At 48.2% G+C, this 18624-nt stretch overlaps 1 protein-coding gene across 7 annotated transcripts in view; it reads right to left on the reverse strand.

Moving 5' to 3' along the window:
* LOC118377411 (arginine-glutamic acid dipeptide repeats protein-like) overlaps nucleotides 1–18624 on the reverse strand; it is a 384037-nt gene that overhangs the window by 197520 nt on the left and 167893 nt on the right. For 6 of the 7 annotated variants that reach the window (XM_052481336.1, XM_052481337.1, XM_052481333.1 and 3 more), the window contains one exon: nucleotides 10186–10705. In XM_052481336.1, coding sequence (XP_052337296.1) covers nucleotides 10186–10561 — 376 coding nt within the window. In that variant the 5' untranslated portion in view covers nucleotides 10562–10705. Of the gene's footprint in view, nucleotides 1–10185; nucleotides 10706–16915; nucleotides 17057–18624 lie in introns of all 7 variants that reach the window. The other variant, XM_052481334.1, reaches the window with a different exon arrangement.

Consider the following 18624-nt stretch of genomic DNA (forward strand, 5'->3'; position numbering starts at 1 on the left):
CCCTCCCCCACAACCAAAGCTGTAGACTACTGATGAGTAAATATGCCCGATGAGAACTAAAACCACACTTTGGATTTTCTTAAATAAAAACATGATTACTCAACAACAACGTTAAAAAATAAAGTGCAATAATGTGTGTGAAATCAATATATAATTATGGTATAGGTCTGTGCTATTATGATTTTACAAAGAGAAAAATATGCACAGTTCAGTTGTGACTCTTCAAAGGGGGCGTGTCCGTAGCACAGTATTTGTAATGTCTCACTCCTGGGTAATGTGAGGGGGCCGTCACTGTTATGTAGCTCTCTAGCAGCCCTGGAGGTCCATCCATCTGTAGTGCAGCCCTGTATGTCCATCCATCTGTAGTAAACCCCTCTCTAGCAGCCCTGGAGGTCCATCCATCTGTAGTGCAGCCCTGTATGTCCATCCATCTGTAGTAAACCCCTCTCTAGCAGCCCTGGAGGTCCATCCATCTGTAGTAAACCCCTCTCTAGCAGCCCTGGAGGGCCATCCATCTGTAGTAAACCCCTCTCTAGCAGCCCTGGAGGGCCATCCATCTGTAGTAAACCCAACACGGGGTTCATTGGTCAATTCCAGGACAACTTCAGCGTTTAGCTTGCTTCTATAGAGCAAGGTGTTTCTGTTTGCTGGAACAGGTGCGAGTGAGAGAAGTTAGTAACGTGGCTCGAGAACTTTCACCGGCGGTGCTGAAACCCTCGATTCCTCTCGACCACGGAGAACAGGCTACTATAAACATATCTATCGTTCCTGTAATGTCTTTGGGCCAGTTAGAATCAGCTTCCAAGTGCTGCCCGAGTGCAGAGGGGAGACCAAGTTGTTGTTGTGCGTTTCCCTCTTGGTGGCAGTAAGTCTGGGGTGATGTTGACGCATTTACGTCGACAAGATATTTGAGGTGCTCCATCGGCTATTCTGGTTGAGCAATGGAGACATACTCTCTCTGTCCGTCTCCATTGTCATCTACACTGGGAAGCCTAAATGTTACCAAACTGGAGATTTAAACAAATAATTATCCTGGTTTATCCTGGTAGTCCGCCATCATAACTAAGAATTTGTTCTCAACCTACTTGCAGAGTTAAATAAAAAATAAAAATATCGACCCCCACCACTCGCCATTGAACAGAACTAGTTCCCGGCTACGCCTCATTAAAGAACTGTTTGAAATTAGTCAAATAAGAATTAGAATCGTATTACATAGTTTAACGTATTCATTTGGGTTCACAGTGCGGACCGAACCTGAGGTCTCTGTACGAACAGGTGTACTGTTACACCACTACATCCTCATAATGAAAACCTTTCACCGCCTCCCTTAAGACGATTTAACTGTCTCGTTTATTCACAGGAGGCGGCCATGTTGGAGAGGGGAGACGGGAGGCGGCCATGTTGGAGAGGAGAGACGGGAGGCGGCCATGTTGGAGACGGGAGGCGGCCATGTTGGAGAGGAGACGGAAGGCGGCCATGTTGGAGAGGAGAGACGGGAGGCGGCCATGTTGGAGAGGAGAGACGGGAGGCGGCCATGTTGGAGAGGAGAGACGGAAGGCGGCCATGTTGGAGAGGAGAGACGGAAGGCGGCCATGTTGGAGAGGAGAGCCGGAAGGCGGCCATGTTGGAGAGGAGAGACGGGAGGCGGCCATGTTGGAGAGGAGAGACGGGAGGCGGCCATGTTGGAGAGGAGAGACGGGAGGCGGCCATGTTGGAGAGGAGAGACGGAAGGCGGCCATGTTGGAGAGGAGAGACGGAAGGCGGCCATGTTGGAGAGGGAGACGGTCGGCGGCCATGTTGGAGAGGAGAGACGGAAGGCGGCCATGGTGGAGAGGAGAGACGGTCGGCGGCCATGTTGGAGAGGAGAGGGAAGGCGGCCATGTTGGAGAGGAGAGACGGGAGGCGGCCATGTTGGAGAGGAGAGACGGGAGGCGGCCATGTTGGAGGGAGAGGGGAGGCGGCCATGTTGGAGAGGAGAGACGGGAGGCGGCCATGTTGGAGAGGAGAGACGGAAGGCGGCCATGTTGGAGGAGAGACGGAAGGCGGCCATGTTGGAGAGGAGAGACGGAAGGCGGCCATGTTGGAGAGGAGGCGGGAGGCGGCCATGTTGGAGAGGAGAGACGGGAGGCGGCCATGTTGGAGAGGGAGAGAGACGGGGGAGGCGGCCATGTTGGAGAGGAGAGCCGGAAGGAGAGACGGGAGGCGGCCATGTTGGAGAGGAGAGACGGGAGGCGGCCATGTTGGAGAGGAGACGGAAGGCGGCCATGTTGGAGAGGAGAGACGGGGGGGCGGCCATGTTGGAGAGGAGAGACGGAAGGCGGCCATGTTGGAGAGGAGAGCCGGAAGGAGAGACGGGAGGCGGCCATGTTGGAGAGGAGAGCCGGAAGGCGGCCATGTTGGAGAGGAGAGCCGGAAGGCGGCCATGTTGGAGAGGAGAGACGGAAGGCGGCCATGTTGGAGAGGAGAGACGGAAGGCGGCCATGTTGGAGAGGAGAGACGGAAGGCGGCCATGTTGGAGAGGAGAGCCGGAAGGCGGCCATGTTGGAGAGGAGAGACGGAAGGCGGCCATGTTGGAGAGGAGAGACGGAAGGCGGCCATGTTGGAGAGGAGAGACGGGAGGCGGCCATGTTGGAGAGGAGAGACGGAAGGCGGCCATGTTGGAGAGGAGAGACGGGAGGCGGCCATGTTGGAGAGGAGAGACGGGAGGCGGCCATGTTGGAGAGGAGAGCCGGAAGGCGGGTAGTTTCCATTAGCTAGTTGAGCAGACAGAGACACTGCAACAGTAGGGCTCCTTATTACAGTGGACATGTTAGCTTAGCCTGCAAAGACTGAGGACAAAGGTGATGTGTGTGTGTGTGTGTGTGTGTGTGTGTGTGTGTGTGTGTGTGTGTGTGTGTGTGTTGTTTCAGGATGCCGCCTATTGATCGCCTATAGCAGAGCGGTACTGTGTGTGTGTGTGTGTGTGTGTGTGTGTGTGTGTGTGTGTGTGTGTGTGTGTGTGTGTGTGTGTGTGTGTGTGTGTGTGTGTGTGTGTGTGTGTGTGTGTGTGTGTGTGTGTGTGTGTCAGCTGGAGTGTGTTTAGAGAATATCCTTCAGAGCTGCATGGAGGCTGGCTGGAGAAGAGCTACTCAAAGCCCCGATCGATCGCACAGGTCGCCGCTCAGTGGGGAGGGTGTGTGTGTGTGTGTGACTGCCTGTCCTCCTCAGCTACCTGCCAGTCTCCCCTTTCCACCCTTCCGTCAGACTGGAGAACACACGTATCCTGTCATCTCCTTGTCGTCTCGTCTCCATTCAATGCACACTAAGCCTTACTGCAGAAAGAGATGCTCCCATCTTTCAGGGATCACACGGCTGAGCAGACAGACGAGACAGACAGACAGGGAGGACGTACTCTGTGTTAGGGCTGGGCCATATCTCCAATTCATTCAAATGTATATTATTAAGCGATATTCCAATTTTATTCTGGCTCCTTAGTCTAATTTACTGGCTCCTTGGTCTCATTTACTGGCTCCTTGGTCTCATGTGGTCTTCTTAGTCTTGTCTCCTTCGCTCCTTCTGTGCCGTCAGAGAAGAAGAGGCGAAGCGAGAGGTTTCACTCACACCAAAATCTGTCCAACAATAAGCCCAGGGCTTACTTTGGAACTATGCTTGTCACCTGCCTTCCAGCCTTTGGGACAACGACTGCCATTGTTAGGACGGAGACATGAGCATCTCATCATTATATTACAGATCTCTGACTGTGTGCACCTTCCCATTTACACACCAAGCCCCTCGCCCATGTCACTCAACAACTGAGATGAGAGTCCTAACTAGGTTACTAAAATGTCACAGTCCTAACTAGGTTACTAAAATGTCACAGTCCTAACTAGGTTACTAAAATGTCACAGTCCTAACTAGGTTACTAAAATGTCACAGTCCTAACTAGGTTACTAAAATGTCACAGTCCTAACTAGGTTACTAAAATGTCACAGTCCTAACTAGGTTACTAAAATGTCACAGTCCTAACTAGGTTACTAAAATGTCACAGTCCTAACTAGGTTACTAAAATGTTACAGTCCTAACTAGGTTACTAAAATGTCACAGTCCTAACTAGGTTACTAAAATGTCACAGTCCTGACTAGGTTACTAAAATGTTACAGTCCTAACTAGGTTACTAAAATGTCACAGTCCTAACTAGGTTACTAAAATGTTACAGTCCTAACTAGGTTACTAAAATGTCACAGTCCTGACTAGGTTACTAAAATGTGACAGTCCTAACTAGGTTACTAAAATGTCACAGTCCTGACTAGGTTACTAAAATGTCACAGTCCTAACTAGGTTACTAAAATGTCACAGTCCTAACTAGGTTACTAAAATGTCACAGTCCTAACTAGGTTACTAAAATGTCACAGTCCTAACTAGGTTACTAAAATGTTACAGTCCTAACTAGGTTACTAAAATGTTACAGTCCTAACTAGGTTACTAAAATGTCACAGTCCTAACTAGGTTACTAAAATGTTACAGTCTGGCTTAGTTTTTTTAAAGGTTGACCTAATGACATAATGAAAAACAAAAACCTGAACTGCTGCGAGTTTATGATCACTTTTCTGGAATATACACATATTCTCTCTGGCAGAAAGAAAGAAAACCCGTGACTTGGTTTTTGTCTTGTGAATGTTTCATTGAAGTGACTGACTCTCTGCACGGTTGAACAGGAGACAAAGCAGCATTGAGCTTTGCTTTTCTCTTTCTGTCGCTCCCCCTCGCTCTCTCCAGCTCTCTTTCTGTCGCCCCCCTCTCCAGCTTTCTGTCGCTCTCTCCAGCTCTCTTTCTGTCGCTCCCCCTCTCTCCAGCTCTCTTTGTCGCTCCACCCCCTCTCTCCAGCTCTCTTTCTGTCGCTCCCCCCTCGCTCTCTCCAGCTCTCTTTCTGTCGCTCCCCCCTCGCTCTCTCCATCTCTCTTTCTGCCGCTCTCTCCAGCTCTCTTTCTGTCGCCCCCTCTCTCTCCAGCTTTCTGTCGCTCTCTCCAGCTCTCTTTCTGTCGCTCCCCTCTTTGTCACTCCCCCTCTCTCTCTGTCGCTCCCCCCTCGCTCTCTCCAGCTCTGTCACTCCCCCCTAACTCTCTCCAGTGCTCTTTGTCACTCCCCCATTGCTCCCTCCAGCTCCCTCTCTGCGCTCCACCTCTCCCCAGCTCTCTTTGTCGCTCCCCCCTCGCTCTCTCTGTCGCTCCCCCTCTCCCTCTGTCGCTCCCCCTCTCTCTGTTGCTCCCCCCTCGCTCCCCATCTCTCGCTGTCGCTCCCCTCGCTCTCTGCTGCTCCCCCCTCGCTCCCCATCTCTTGCTGTTGCTCCCCCTCGCTCTCTGCTGCTCCCCCTCACTCTCTCCAGCTCCCTGTCGCCCCCCCTCTTTCTGCCGCTCCCCACTCGCTCTCTCAAGCTCTCTGTCGCTCCCCCTCGCTCTCTGTCGCTCTCCCTCGCGCTCTGTTGCTCCCCCTCGCTCTCTCCAGCTCTGTCGCTCCCCCCTCTCTCGCTGTGTGTCGCTCCCCCCTCTCTCGCTGTGTGTCGCTCCCCCCTCGCTCTCGCTGTGTGTCGCTCCCCCCTCGCTCTCTCCAGCTCTCTTTCTGTCACTCCCTCCTCTCTCTCCAGCTCTCTTTGTCGCTCCCCCCTTGCTCTCTCCAGCGCTCCCCCTCTCTCTCCAGCTCTCTTTGTCACTCCCCCATCGCTCTCTCCAGCTCTCTTTCTGTCGCTCCACCTCCCCCAGCTCCCTTTGTCGCTCCCCATCTCTCTCTGCCGCTCCCCCTCGCTCTCTCCAGCTCCCTGTCGCCCCCCTGCTCTCTGTCGCTCCCCTTCGCTCTCTCCAGATCTGTCGCTCCCCATCTCTCTGTCGCTCCCCCCCTCTCTCTGTCGCTCCCCCTCGCTCTCTCCAGCTCTGTCGCTCCACCCTCTCTCTCTGTGTGTCGCTCCCCTCTCGCTCTCTGTGTGTCGCTCCCCCCTCGCTCTCTGTGTGTCGCTCCCCCCTCGCTCTCTGTGTGTCGCTCCCCCCTCGCTCTCTGTGTGTCGCTCCCCCTCGCTCTCTGTGTGTCGCTCCCCCCTCGCTCTCTGTGTGTCGCTCCCCCCTCGCTCTCTGTATGTCGCTCCCCCCTCGCTCTCTGTGTGTCGCTCCCCCCTCGCTCTCTGTGTCGCTCCCCCCTCGCTCTCTGTGTCGCTCCCCCTCGCTCTCTGTGTCGCTCCCCCCCTCGCTCTCTGTGTCGCTCCCCCTCGCTCTCTGTGTGTCGCTCCCCCCTCGCTCTCTGTGTGTCGCTCCCCCTCGCTCTCTGTGTGTCGCTCCCCCTCGCTCTCTGTGTCGCTCTCCCTCGCTCTCTGTGTCGCTCCCCCTCGCTCTCTGTGTCGCCCCCCTCGCTCTCTGTGTCGCTCCCCCCTCGCTCTCTGTGTCGCTCCCCCCTCGCTCTCTGTGTGTCGCTGCCCCCTCGCTCTCTGTGTGTCGCCCCCTCGCTCTGTGTGTCGCTCCCCCTCGCTCTGTGTGTCGCTGCCCCCTCGCTCTCTGTGTGTCGCTCCCCCTCGCTCTGTGTGTCGCTCCCCCCTCGCTCTGTGTGTCGCTCCCCCTCGCTCTCTGTGTCGCTCCCCCCTCGCTCTCTGTGTCGCTCCCCCTCGCTCTCTGTGTCGCTCCCCCTCGCTCTCTGTGTCGCTCCCCCTCGCTCTCTGTGTCGCTCCCCCTCGCTCCCTGTGTCGCTCCCCCCTCGCTCTCTGTGTCGCTCCCCCCTCGCTCTCTGTGTGTCGCTCCCCCCTCGCTCTCTGTGTCTCCCCCCCTCGCTCTGTGTGTCGCTCCCCCCTCGCTCTCTGTGTCGCTCCCCCCTCGCTCTCTGTGTGTCATCCCGGCTCGCTCTCTGTGTGTCACCCCCCCTCGCTCTGTGTGTCGCTCACCCTCGCTCTGTGTGTCGCTCCCCCCTCTCTCCTCCCTCAGTCTCTCCTCCATCAGTCTCTTCTCATCTCTCTCTATTCAGCATTAATATATCTTTCTCTATTCAACATTAAATGCAGAGAAAGAAAACTTTGTCCCTGTCGTGTGTGTGTATATTAAGGTTCAATGTTGTGTGTGTGTATATTATTAAGGTTCAATGTTGTGTGTGTATATTATTAAGGTTCAATGTTGTGTGTGTGTATATTATTAAGGTTCAATGTTGTGTGTGTATATATTAAGGTTCAATGTTGTGTGTGTGTATATTAAGGTTCAATGTTGTGTGTGTGTATATTATTAAGGTTCAATGTTTTGTGTGTGTATATTAAGGTTCAATGTTGTGTGTGTGTATATTATTCAGGTTCAATGTTGTGTTTCTCTTATTAAGGTTCAATGTTGTGTGTGTGTATATTATTAAGGTTCAATGTTGTGTGTGTGTATATTATTAAGGTTCAATGTTGTGTGTGTATATATTAAGGTTCAATGTTGTGTGTGTATATTATTAAGGTTCAATGTTTTGTGTGTGTATATTATTAGGTTCAATGTTGTGTGTGTATATATTAAGGTTCAATGTTGTGTGTGTGTATATTAAGGTTCAATGTTGTGTGTGTGTATATTATTAAGGTTCAATGTTGTGTGTGTGTATATTAAGGTTCAATGTTGTGTGTGTGTATATTAAGGTTCAATGTTGTGTGTGTGTATATTATTAAGGTTCAATGTTTTGTGTGTGTATATTAAGGTTCAATGTTGTGTGTGTGTATATTATTAAGGTTCAATGTTGTGTGTGTGTATATTAAGGTTCAATGTTGTGTGTGTGTGTATATTAAGGTTCAATGTTGTGTGTGTATATTAAGGTTCAATGTTGTGTGTGTGTATATTAAGGTTCAATGTTGTGCGTGTGTATGTTTTAAGGTTCCCAGTCAGGAACAAGGCTTCTCTCTGGCGGACACAGCCATGGCTTTTTCAAGGACTTACTGATACGAACAGAAAGATAATGGCGTGAACAAGATTATTACCAAGGGGTGGCTGGGGGAGGGGCGTTAGACAGCCACGTCACATCTCTTAAAAGGGAAATAACAACACATGGGCTGCAATAATGTATGTGTTCATGTTAAATAACTAAGCATGGCAGCGACCACAGTGAAGCTACTTGACCTTTTTTTGACCTTTTCCTTCCTGCTTGATAAATTAAAGATATGCCATTGATGACAGGGGCAGACTAGCTGAGCCAGATTCCACTGTAACAGAGAGAAAACTGCAGGGGTCTCTTTCTCCGTCTCCCTCCCCCTCCCTCCCGCTCCCTCCCCCTCTCCTCCCTCCCTCCCCCCCCCCCCTCCCTCCCTCCCCTCCCTCTCCCTCCCTCCCCTCCCTCCCCTCTCCTCTCTCCCTCCCTCCCTCCCTCTCTCCCTCAGCCCCCTCTCCCTCCCCCCTCCCCTCCTCCCTCCCTCTCTCCCTCCGCCCCCTCCCTCCCTCCTCTCCCCCTCCCTCCTCCCTCTCTCCCACTCCCTCCCTCCCCTCCCTCTCTCCCCCTCCTCCCTCCCTCTCTCCCCCTCCCTCCCTCCCCCCTCCCTCCTCCCTCCCTCTCTCTCCCCTCCCTCCCTCCCTCCCTCCCCCCCTCCCTCCCTCCCTCCCTCTCCCCCTCCCTCTCCCCCTCCCTCCCTCCCTCTCTCCCTCCCTCTCTCCCTCCCTCTCCCCCCTCCCTCCCTCCCTCCCCCCTCCCTCCCTCTCTCCCTCCCTCTCTCCCTCCCCTCCCTCCCTCCCTCCCTCCCTCACTCCCTCCCTCCCTCCCTCCCTCAGTAAAGACAGCCGAGTTTGGACATTTCCCCCCTCAGTTTGGTGTTCAACCGATTTAGAAACAGCAGGTGAAGAAGAGGTCGTGTTTACTGCCGGGGAAAAGGTTATGACTGTGTATCAAATAGTGCCCTATTCCCTACATAGTGGACAAATAGTGCCCTATTCCCTACATAGTGGACAAATAGTGCCCTATTCCCTACATAGTGGACAACCTTTGACCAGGGCACTGGTCAAGTAATGCACTATATAAAGATATAGGATGGTATTTGAGACGTTTCCTACCTAGTCTCCCTCTAAAGATACTATACTACAGAACAACTCAATATCGTTCTTGGAAAGAAATACTATCCCATACAACAGAACAAGCAGACTTCAATATTTTTCATTCTATTTTACATTTTACCTTTATTTAACTAGGCAAGTCAGTTAAGAACAAATTCTTATTTACAATGACGGTCTCCACCGGCCGAACCCGGACGACGCTGGTCCAATTGTCCCGCCGCGGACTCCCAATCACGGCCGGTTGTGCTACAGCCGGGAATCGAACCAGGGCGTCTCTGTAGTGTCTTAGACCGCGGCTCCACTCTGGATCAATATGCTAATCAATAATGACTGGGAACTGCCAGGGAACCTCACAATATGATATCGTATCAGCACTTAAGTATGGTGATAATATGTGTTTGAGATTCTCACGATTCTATATTGCGATTTTATGTTCCAAAGCCTATTGCTCATTACACGTCTGCTGTAAAGAGACGAGAGAAAATGAGTTTTGATCAGACATGGAAATAGAAATGGTGAAAACACGTTGGCTCACTATTTCAAAATGAAGATGGAGAACAAAGCTATAGGATGGAAACTACCGGAGGGGTTTGGAGCAGGGACAACTTCCAGTCAAATATCTATGTGTAACATCTTCCAGGTACAGCCAACTAGAGAAAGCTAACGTTACCTAGCATTTTAAAAAGGGCGGGGGGGGACACACACACACACACAACCTAACATCAACGTTACCTAGCATTTTAAAAGGGCGGGGGGGACACACACACACACACACAACCTAACATCAACGTTACCTAGCATTTTAAAAAGGGCGGACACACACACACACACACACACACACACACACACACACACACACACACACACACCCTAACATCAAAGAGGAAATAATGTCATGTTTTTGTCTCTGGAATTATGGCTAGATTTGAGGAATGCGTCTCAAACTTGTCTGCTACCAATTAGACAAATGGAAAATAAAAGCAAATGTAAATACACATGTACAATTCGCATTGAACAATAAAGTTGTATTGTTCAATGTGGCGTCGTACTTGTCTACAGGCCTAGGCTTGTATGTATCTCTTGGGACTGAGGCTTCTTTCAGGAGAAAAGCAAACACATATGTTGCCAAACAGACGAAGAGACTTTTATAACTTAATGACGTAACAAGAATTGAACTTACCACCAGGTCTGTAAACAATGTCGTCTTCAGTAATGAAGGAAGTGATCTCTCCGTTCTCCATCCGTTCATACCTCGACTTCTTCTTGATCATCTTCTTCTTTCCCTTCTTCCCTGACTCCTCCCCCATCCCCATGTTGATCCCGCCTACTGCCCCGGCCCCGGCCCCTCCCCTGTTCTCGTTATCCTCGTCCTCGCTCTCGGCGTAGTTCTTCGCTCCGCCCTCCAACGTGCAGCTGCGGCGCGGTCGTGAGCTCTCGCTCTCCCTGGACGCTTTGTCCCTCTTGTCCCGGTCTCTGTCCCGCTCTCTGTCCCTCTCCCTGTCTCGGTCTCTGTCCCTGTCCTTCTCTCTGTCTGGCTTGTCTTTGTCCGCGGTCATGATTCGCCACGTGCCTTCCTCAGTCCTCTCACGGCTGGGCCTCCGTGAAAGGTAGACTGTCAGCCTGGGCTTCAGTCTTCTGAATTGACCAATCAAATCCAGGGAAAATTCAGCCACACCAACAGCCCCAGTGTTCCAGAAAAGCTGTGAAGAAAGAAGAAGGGAAGAGAGACAGGAAAAAGGAGCCGTTAATGAACAGGGTAATAATTCAACATGACAAGATCGCCTTTCTGTCATGAGCTGGGCTCTGGTCAAAAGTAGTGCACTGTATAGGGAATAGGGCGCCATTTGGAACACACAATAGTTCCACGGGCTTTCCTTGTGCAGCACACTGCTGGGCTCTTCACTGACAGACGAGTGGCAGTGGAGGAGGAGCTGCTACAGGGCCCACGGTCTAGAGGCCTCTGCTGTGGGCTGCTGAGCAGAGCAGGCCTTGGTTCAGACACTTTTTCATATCTATTGAATCCATCGTGCCAAACAAGCTCAATGAAGCACAGTTTAAGTAGCCCGTTTGAAACGATTTCAAATAGCATTTGGAACGAGGTCTAAGTGCTGAGACTGGCTCAGTTTGTCTCCTGCCATGCCTGCAGTCTATTTGGTTAGGTATGCGTCTAGTCTCTGTCTGGGCTGACTACTGCTGTTGTCTCCAAGGCATGTCGTGTCGTTAATCTGCTCCTGTCTCCTAGTCGTGTTGCTAATCTGCTCCTGTCTCCTAGTCGTGTTACTAATCTGCTCCTGTCTCCTAGTCGTGTTACTTAATCTGCTCCTGTCTCCTAGTCGTGTCGTTAATCTGCTCCTGTCTCCTAGTCGTGTCGTTAATCTGCTCCTGTCTCCTAGTCGTGTCGTGTCGCTAATCTGCTCCTGTCTCCTAGTCGTGTCGTTAATCTGCTCCTGTCTCCTAGTCGTGTCGTTAATCTGCTCCTGTCTCCTAGTCGTGTCGTTAATCTGCTCCTGTCTCCTAGTCGTGTCGTGTAATCTGCTCCTGTCTCCTAGTCGTGTCGTGTCGCTAATCTGCTCCTGTCTCCTAGTCGTGTCGTGTCGCTAATCTGATCCTGTCTCCTAGTCGTGTCGCTAATCTGCTCCTGTCTCCTAGTCGTGTCGCTAATCTGCTCCTGTCTCCTAGTCGTGTCGCTAATCTGCTCCTGTCTCCTAGTCGTGTCGCTAATCTGCTCCGGTCTCCTAGTCGTGTCGCTAATCTGCTGTTGTCTCCTAGTCGTGTCGCTAATCTGCTGCTGTCTCCTAGTCGTGTCGCTAATCTGCTGTTGTCTCCTAGTCGTGTCGCTAATCTGCTGTTGTCTCCTAGTCATGTCGCTAATCTGCTGTTGTCTCCTAGTCATGTCGCTAATCTGCTGTTGTCTCCTAGTCATTTCGCTATTCTGCTGCTGTCTCCTAGTCGTGTCGCTAATCTGCTGTTGTCTCCTAGTCATGTCGCTAATCTGCTCCGGTCTCCTAGTCGTGTCGCTAATCTGCTGTTGTCTCCTAGTCGTGTCGCTAATCTGCTCCTGTCTCCTAGTCGTGTCGCTAATCTGCTCCTGTCTCCTAGTCGTGTCGCTAATCTGCTGCTGTCTCCTAGTCATGTCGCTAATCTGCTGCTGTCTCCTAGTCATGTCGCTAATCTGTTGTTGTCTCCTAGTCGTGTCGCTGATCTGCCGTTGTCTTCTAGTCGTGTCGCTAATCTGCTGTTGTCTCCTAGTCATGTCGCTAATCTGCTCCTGTCTCCTCGTCATGTCGCTAATCTGCTGTTGTCTCCTAGTCGTGTCGCTAATCTGCTCCTGTCTGCTAGTCATGTCTAATCCCATGTAAGAGATTCTCCTGTACTTTTATTTATTTTTTAGTCACTAGTTCTAAAATTTGCTCTCAGAAGCCAAAAGTGTTCCCCGACAATTACGTATCATGTCACACGTGTGCACCGCGACATTGCTCATTCGGCTGTGTGTGCATCCTGCTAGCGGTTACTCAAATGGCAAGGGGCTGCAGCGACGGTGTTGGCCCACGTGTGGGGGGAAAAACGCTTCCAGAAAGTCACTCTCAAACTAGGGAATCCTGGGCTAGTTGAGGTAAAACAGTCATTCTGCTCATAGATGATATACTACATAATGACTCATCCTGGGCTAGTTGAGGTAAAACAGTCATTCTGCTCATAGATGATATACTACATAATGACTCATCCTGGGCTAGTTGAGGTAAAACAGTCATTCTGCTCATAGATGATATACTACATAATGACTCATCCTGGGCTAGTTGAGGTAAAACAGCCATTCTGCTCATAGATGATATACTACATAATGACTCATCCTGGGCTAGTTGAGGTAAAACAGCCATTCTGCTCATAGATGATATACTACATAATGACTCATCCTGGGCTAGTTGAGGTAAAACAGTCATTCTGCTCATAGATTATATACTACATAATGACTCATCCTGGGCTAGTTGAGATAAAACAGCCATTCTGCTCATAGATGATATACTACATAATGACTCATCCTGGGCTAGTTGAGGTAAAACAGCCATTCCGCTCATAGATGATATACTACATAATGACTCATCCTGGGCTAGTTGAGGTAAAACAGCCATTCTGCTCATAGATGATATACTACATAATGACTCATCCTGGGCTAGTTGAGGTAAAACAGCCATTCTGCTCATAGATGATATACTACATAATGACTCATCCTGGGCTAGTTGAGGTAAAACAGCCATTCTGCTCATAGATGATATACTACATAATGACTCATCCTGGGCTAGTTGAGGTAAAACAGCCATTCTGCTCATAGATGATATACTACATAATGACTCATCCTGGGCTAGTTGAGGTAAAACAGCCATTCTGCTCATAGATGATATACTACATAATGACTCATCCTGGGCTAGTTGAGGTAAAACAGCCATTCTGCTCATAGATGATATACTACATAATGACTCATCCTGGGCTAGTTGAGGTAAAACAGCCATTCTGCTCATAGATGATATACTACATAATGACTCATCCTGGGCTAGTTGAGGTAAAACATCCATTCTGCTCATAGATGATATACTACATAATGACTCATCCTGGGCTAGTTGAGGTAAAACAGCCATTCTGCTCAATGATGATATACTACATAATGACTCATCCTGGGCTAGTTGAGGTAAAACAGCCATTCTGCTCATAGATGATATACTACATAATGACTCATCCTGGGCTAGTTGAGGTAAAACAGCCATTCTGCTCATAGATGATATACTACATAATGACTCATCCTGGGCTAGTTGAGGTAAAACAGCCATTCTGCTCATAGATGATATACTACATAATGACTCATCCTGGGCTAGTTGAGGTAAAACATTAATTCTGCTCATAGATTATATACTACATAATGACTCATCCTGGGCTAGTTGAGGTAAAACATTCATTCTGCTCATAGATGATATACTACATAACGACTCATCCAGTACAAAGCCGGAGTAAACTAATGAAATAAAAACACTTAAAAAAAATACTAGTTGATAAAAGTTCCCCGGAACATGTCTTTGAAGCTAGAATGCTACATCCATTTTTGTTCTACATGAATGATAAATAATTAATTGATTCTTGAATAATATATCCTGTAAATGCCTTGTGAGCTTAGTTCAACTGTCGTACCACCCCGTCAGAACACAATTTAAGCTTGTTTTACTCTACTGTTTGTAAACAATGTGACTGTTAACATAGTATATATAATAATAAATATAATATGCCATTTAGCAGACGCTTTTATCCAAAGCGACTTACAGTCATGTGTGCATACATTCTACGTATGGGTGGTCCCGGGAATCGAACCCACTACCCTGGCGTTACAAGCGCCATGCTCTACCAACTGAGCTACAGAAGGACCAAAACAATTAAAGCTAAAACTATAATGTTGATATCATGAATGGTCAGTCATTGTATCCATAGCTCTGCCAGTAACCGAAAGGTTGCTTCATCGAATCCCCCCGAGTTGACAAAAGTAAAAATCTGTCGTTCTGCCCCCTGAACAAGGCAGTTTAACCCGCTGTTCCCCTGAACAAGGCAGTTAACCCACTGTTCCCCTGAACAAGGCAGTTTAACCCCCTGTTCCCCGGTAGGCCGTCAATTGTAAATACGAATTTGTTCTTAACGGACTTGCCTAGTAAAATAAAAGGTTACACACTATGAATTTGAGAGCGGTTACATTTCTCCAGGCCCATCCCTCAGCTGTTTACCAAAACAGGGGTGGGGTTCTGCTTTGTTATGGTTTCAATTAAAGGGATCGTCCTGTATTCATGTCTACTTTTTAGCCAGTAGTTCTGTAAGTAGTGCTCACGAGCCAAAATCGGTCTCGGAAAATTACAGACTACGTTGAATGTTCTGGTCTATTCTGTCATTATACGTTAACCTAGAAGACTATATAAACTCTTACTCACCAGAATAATATCGTAAATTATAGAATGAATGCTTCAATCTAGTTGACATTGGTTCTCTGTCATGTAGCTCAGTTGGTAGAGCATGGCGCTTGTAACGCCAGGGTAGTGGGTTCGATTCCCGGGACCACCCATACGTAGAATGTATGCACACATGACTGTAAGTCGCTTTGGATAAAAGCGTCTGCTAAATGGCATATATTATTATTATATTATTATGTCTGCTTGTTTTGTGGAGCAAAGACGTTTAGGGACCGGGGAGAAAATGCAATACCTTCAAATTAAAACATTTGGGGGAAGAAAAAAAATATTCTGGGCAAAATGTCCAAATGACTTCAGTTTGACCAGTTAAGAGGAAATAGAAAGCTGTGAAAATGACCCAATGTGTCTCTGCTAAGATACATATTTTGTGGTTGAAATACTAATCAGCTTTTACGATGCATCGGGGCAGCAACTCTACAGACGGTCGGTCCCTAACTGCACATTCAAAAATGCAGATAGAGTTTATAGGCCTACAGTCTGTGTCCAGATTTCAGTTTCCATTTAACCCATCTGAACACAATTCCCTTGACGTCCCATAAGACTACTCGAAGTTCCCGTCTTGTGACTGTCTAATTTGTATAGCGCCACACTCGCCACACATAACACAGGCACTGCCATCACCCTGTTTTACCATTTCACCACATCTTTCCAGAAACATAACATTTCTGTCCCTCCCTTCTCTTTATTTTCAACTCTCCATTTCGCAGATTTTCTCATATTGAATTCAACTCCCGACGTTGTCCTTCTCATCTCAGTGAAGAGACATAAAATTGCCCTGTCTGTTCACAAAAGCGTTTGGTGATTAAGAGTTATTTTTGTAGGCTATTCGGTGAGCATAAAGTTAGGCATTAATACCAGATAGCCGAAACATAAAGAAAAAAAAAACCTCAATGTAGAATATAGATATAAATTGAACAAGAATGATACATTTATAGATATTTTCTGAATGTATTGTTTTAACCCAATATAGACACCGTTTATGAGTCAACCTGCACATCCCCATTGCTCTCTCTGGCTCTGCTGTGTGACCCCAGACCATTATTCCTCATCCACCAAACTTTACAGTTGGGACTAAGCATTGGGGCAGGATAGCATTCTCCTGGCATCCGTCAAACCCAGATTCGTCCGTCGGACTGCCAGATGGTGAAGCGTGATTCATCACTCCAGAGAACGCGTTTCCACTGCTCCAGAGTCCAATGGTGGCGAGCTTTATACCACTCCAGCCGACGCTTGGCATTGCATGGTGATCTTAGGACTGTGTGCGGCTGCTCGGCCGTGGAAACCCATTTCATGAAGCTCCCGACAAAGTTCTTGTGCTGACGTTGCTTCCAGAGGCAGTTTGGAACTCGCTAGTGTGTGTTGCAACCGAGGACAGACAAATTTCCTCGCTTCAGCACTCGCCGGTTCCGTTCTGTGAGCTTGTGTGGCCTACCACTTTATGGCTGAGTCGTTGTTGCTCCTAGACGTTTCCACTTCACAATAACATCACTTATAGTAAACCGGGGCAGCTCTAGCAGGGCAGAAATATTTGCCGAACTGACTTGTTGGAAAGGTGGCATCCTACGACGGTTGGTTCCACGTGTTGAAAGTCCCCGAACTCTTCACTAAGGCCATTCTACTGCCAATGTTTGTCTATGGATAATGTAAGCAACGGGTTCGGGAGGTTTAAAAATCAAAATAAAATCTTAGTAGTCGGCCAATGTTGTGGAGCGTGTCTTTAAGGATTCTATATTTAATGTGAAACGGCAGCTGTAGAGGAGAGAACACGGCCTGACCAATCCACTGCTGTGAACCAGTAGAGGAAAAGACTTGTGTCCCAAATATAGTGCACTACTTTTTGATCCAGGCCCATAGGATTACTGCACTTTATAGGGAATAATGTGGTAATTGGGACTCATGCGATGATTTTACCTGTTATGGTAGTGAGAAAACCTGTGATTCAGGCTGACATGGCTGACTGCCACAGCGAAGGTTCTCGTCAACATCGTCATTAAACCTTCCTACCACAGGTGTTCCACAGGTATGAGGGGTCTCATAGATCTGCTCTACTCACTATATAGAACAGAGAAGCATTTCAGACACAGCCGTACAGCACAGAATCCTAATAGCAGTATGCTTGCAATGCACACACACACAACACAACACAACACAACACAACACAACACAACACAACACACACAACACACACACACACACACACACACACACACACACACACACACACACACACAGAGAGTTCTCTTACTGGCCCCTGTTTGCTATTTACCACTAAAGATCACCTAGAAATAGTTACTACAGACTCTGAGATCATCTAGAAATAGTTACTACAGACCCTGAGATCACCTAGAAATAGTTACTACAGTCCCCCTGAGATCACCTAGAAATAGTTACTACAGTCCCCCTGAGATCACCTAGAAATAGTTACTACAGTCCCCCTGAGATCACCTAGAAATAGTTACTACAGTCCCCCTGAGATCACCTAGAAATAGTTACTACAGTCCCCCTGAGATCACCTAGAAATAGTTACTACAGTCCCCCTGAGATCACCTAGAAATAGTTACTACAGTCCCCCTGAGATCACCTAGAAATAGTTATTACAGACCCTGAGATCACCTAGAAATAGTTACTACATTCCCCCTGAGATCACCTAGAAATAGTTACTACAGTCCCCCTGAGATCACCTAGAAATAGTTACTACAGTCCCCCTGAGATCACCTAGAAATAGTTACTACAGTCCCCCTGAGATCACCTAGAAATAGTTACTACAGTCCCCCTGAGATCACCTAGAAATAGTTACTACAGTACCCCTGAGATCACCTAGAAATAGTTATTACAGACCCTGAGATCACCTAGAAAGTTACTACAGTCCCCCTGAGATCACCTAGAAATAGTTACTACAGACCCCGAGATCACCTAGAAATAGTTATTACAGACCCCGAGATCACCTAGAAATAGTTATTACAGACCCTGAGATCACCTAGAAATAGTTATTACAGACCCCGAGATCACCTAGAAATAGTTATTACAGACCCTGAGATCACCTAGAAATAGTTATTAAAGTCCCTGAGATCACCTAGAAATAGTTATTACAGCCACCTGAGATCACCTAGAAATAGTTATTAAAGTCCCCCTGAGATCACCTAGAAATAGTTATTACAGACCCTGAGATCACCTAGAAATAGTTACTACAGCCCCTGAGATCACCTAGAAATAGTTATTACATACCCTGAGATCACCTAGAAATAGTTATTACAGACCCTGAGATCACCTAGAAATAGTTATTACAGACCCTGAGATCACCTAGAAATAGTTACTATAGTCCCTGAGATCACCTAGAAATAGTTATTAAAGTCCCCTGAGATCACCTAGAAATAGTTATTACAGACCCTGAGATCACCTAGAAATAGTTATTACAGACCCTGAGATCACCTAGAAATAGTTATTACAGACCCTGAGATCACCTATAAATAGTTATTAAAGTCCCCCTGAGATCACCTAGAAATAGTTATTACAGACCCTGAGATCACCTAGAAATAGTTATTACAGACCCTGAGATCACCTAGAAATAGTTATTACAGACCCTGAGATCACCTAGAAATAGTTACTACAGACCCTGAGAT

Source organism: Oncorhynchus keta, chromosome 27 (assembly GCF_023373465.1).
Source record: "Oncorhynchus keta strain PuntledgeMale-10-30-2019 chromosome 27, Oket_V2, whole genome shotgun sequence".
Taxonomy (NCBI): Eukaryota; Metazoa; Chordata; class Actinopteri; order Salmoniformes; family Salmonidae; genus Oncorhynchus; species Oncorhynchus keta.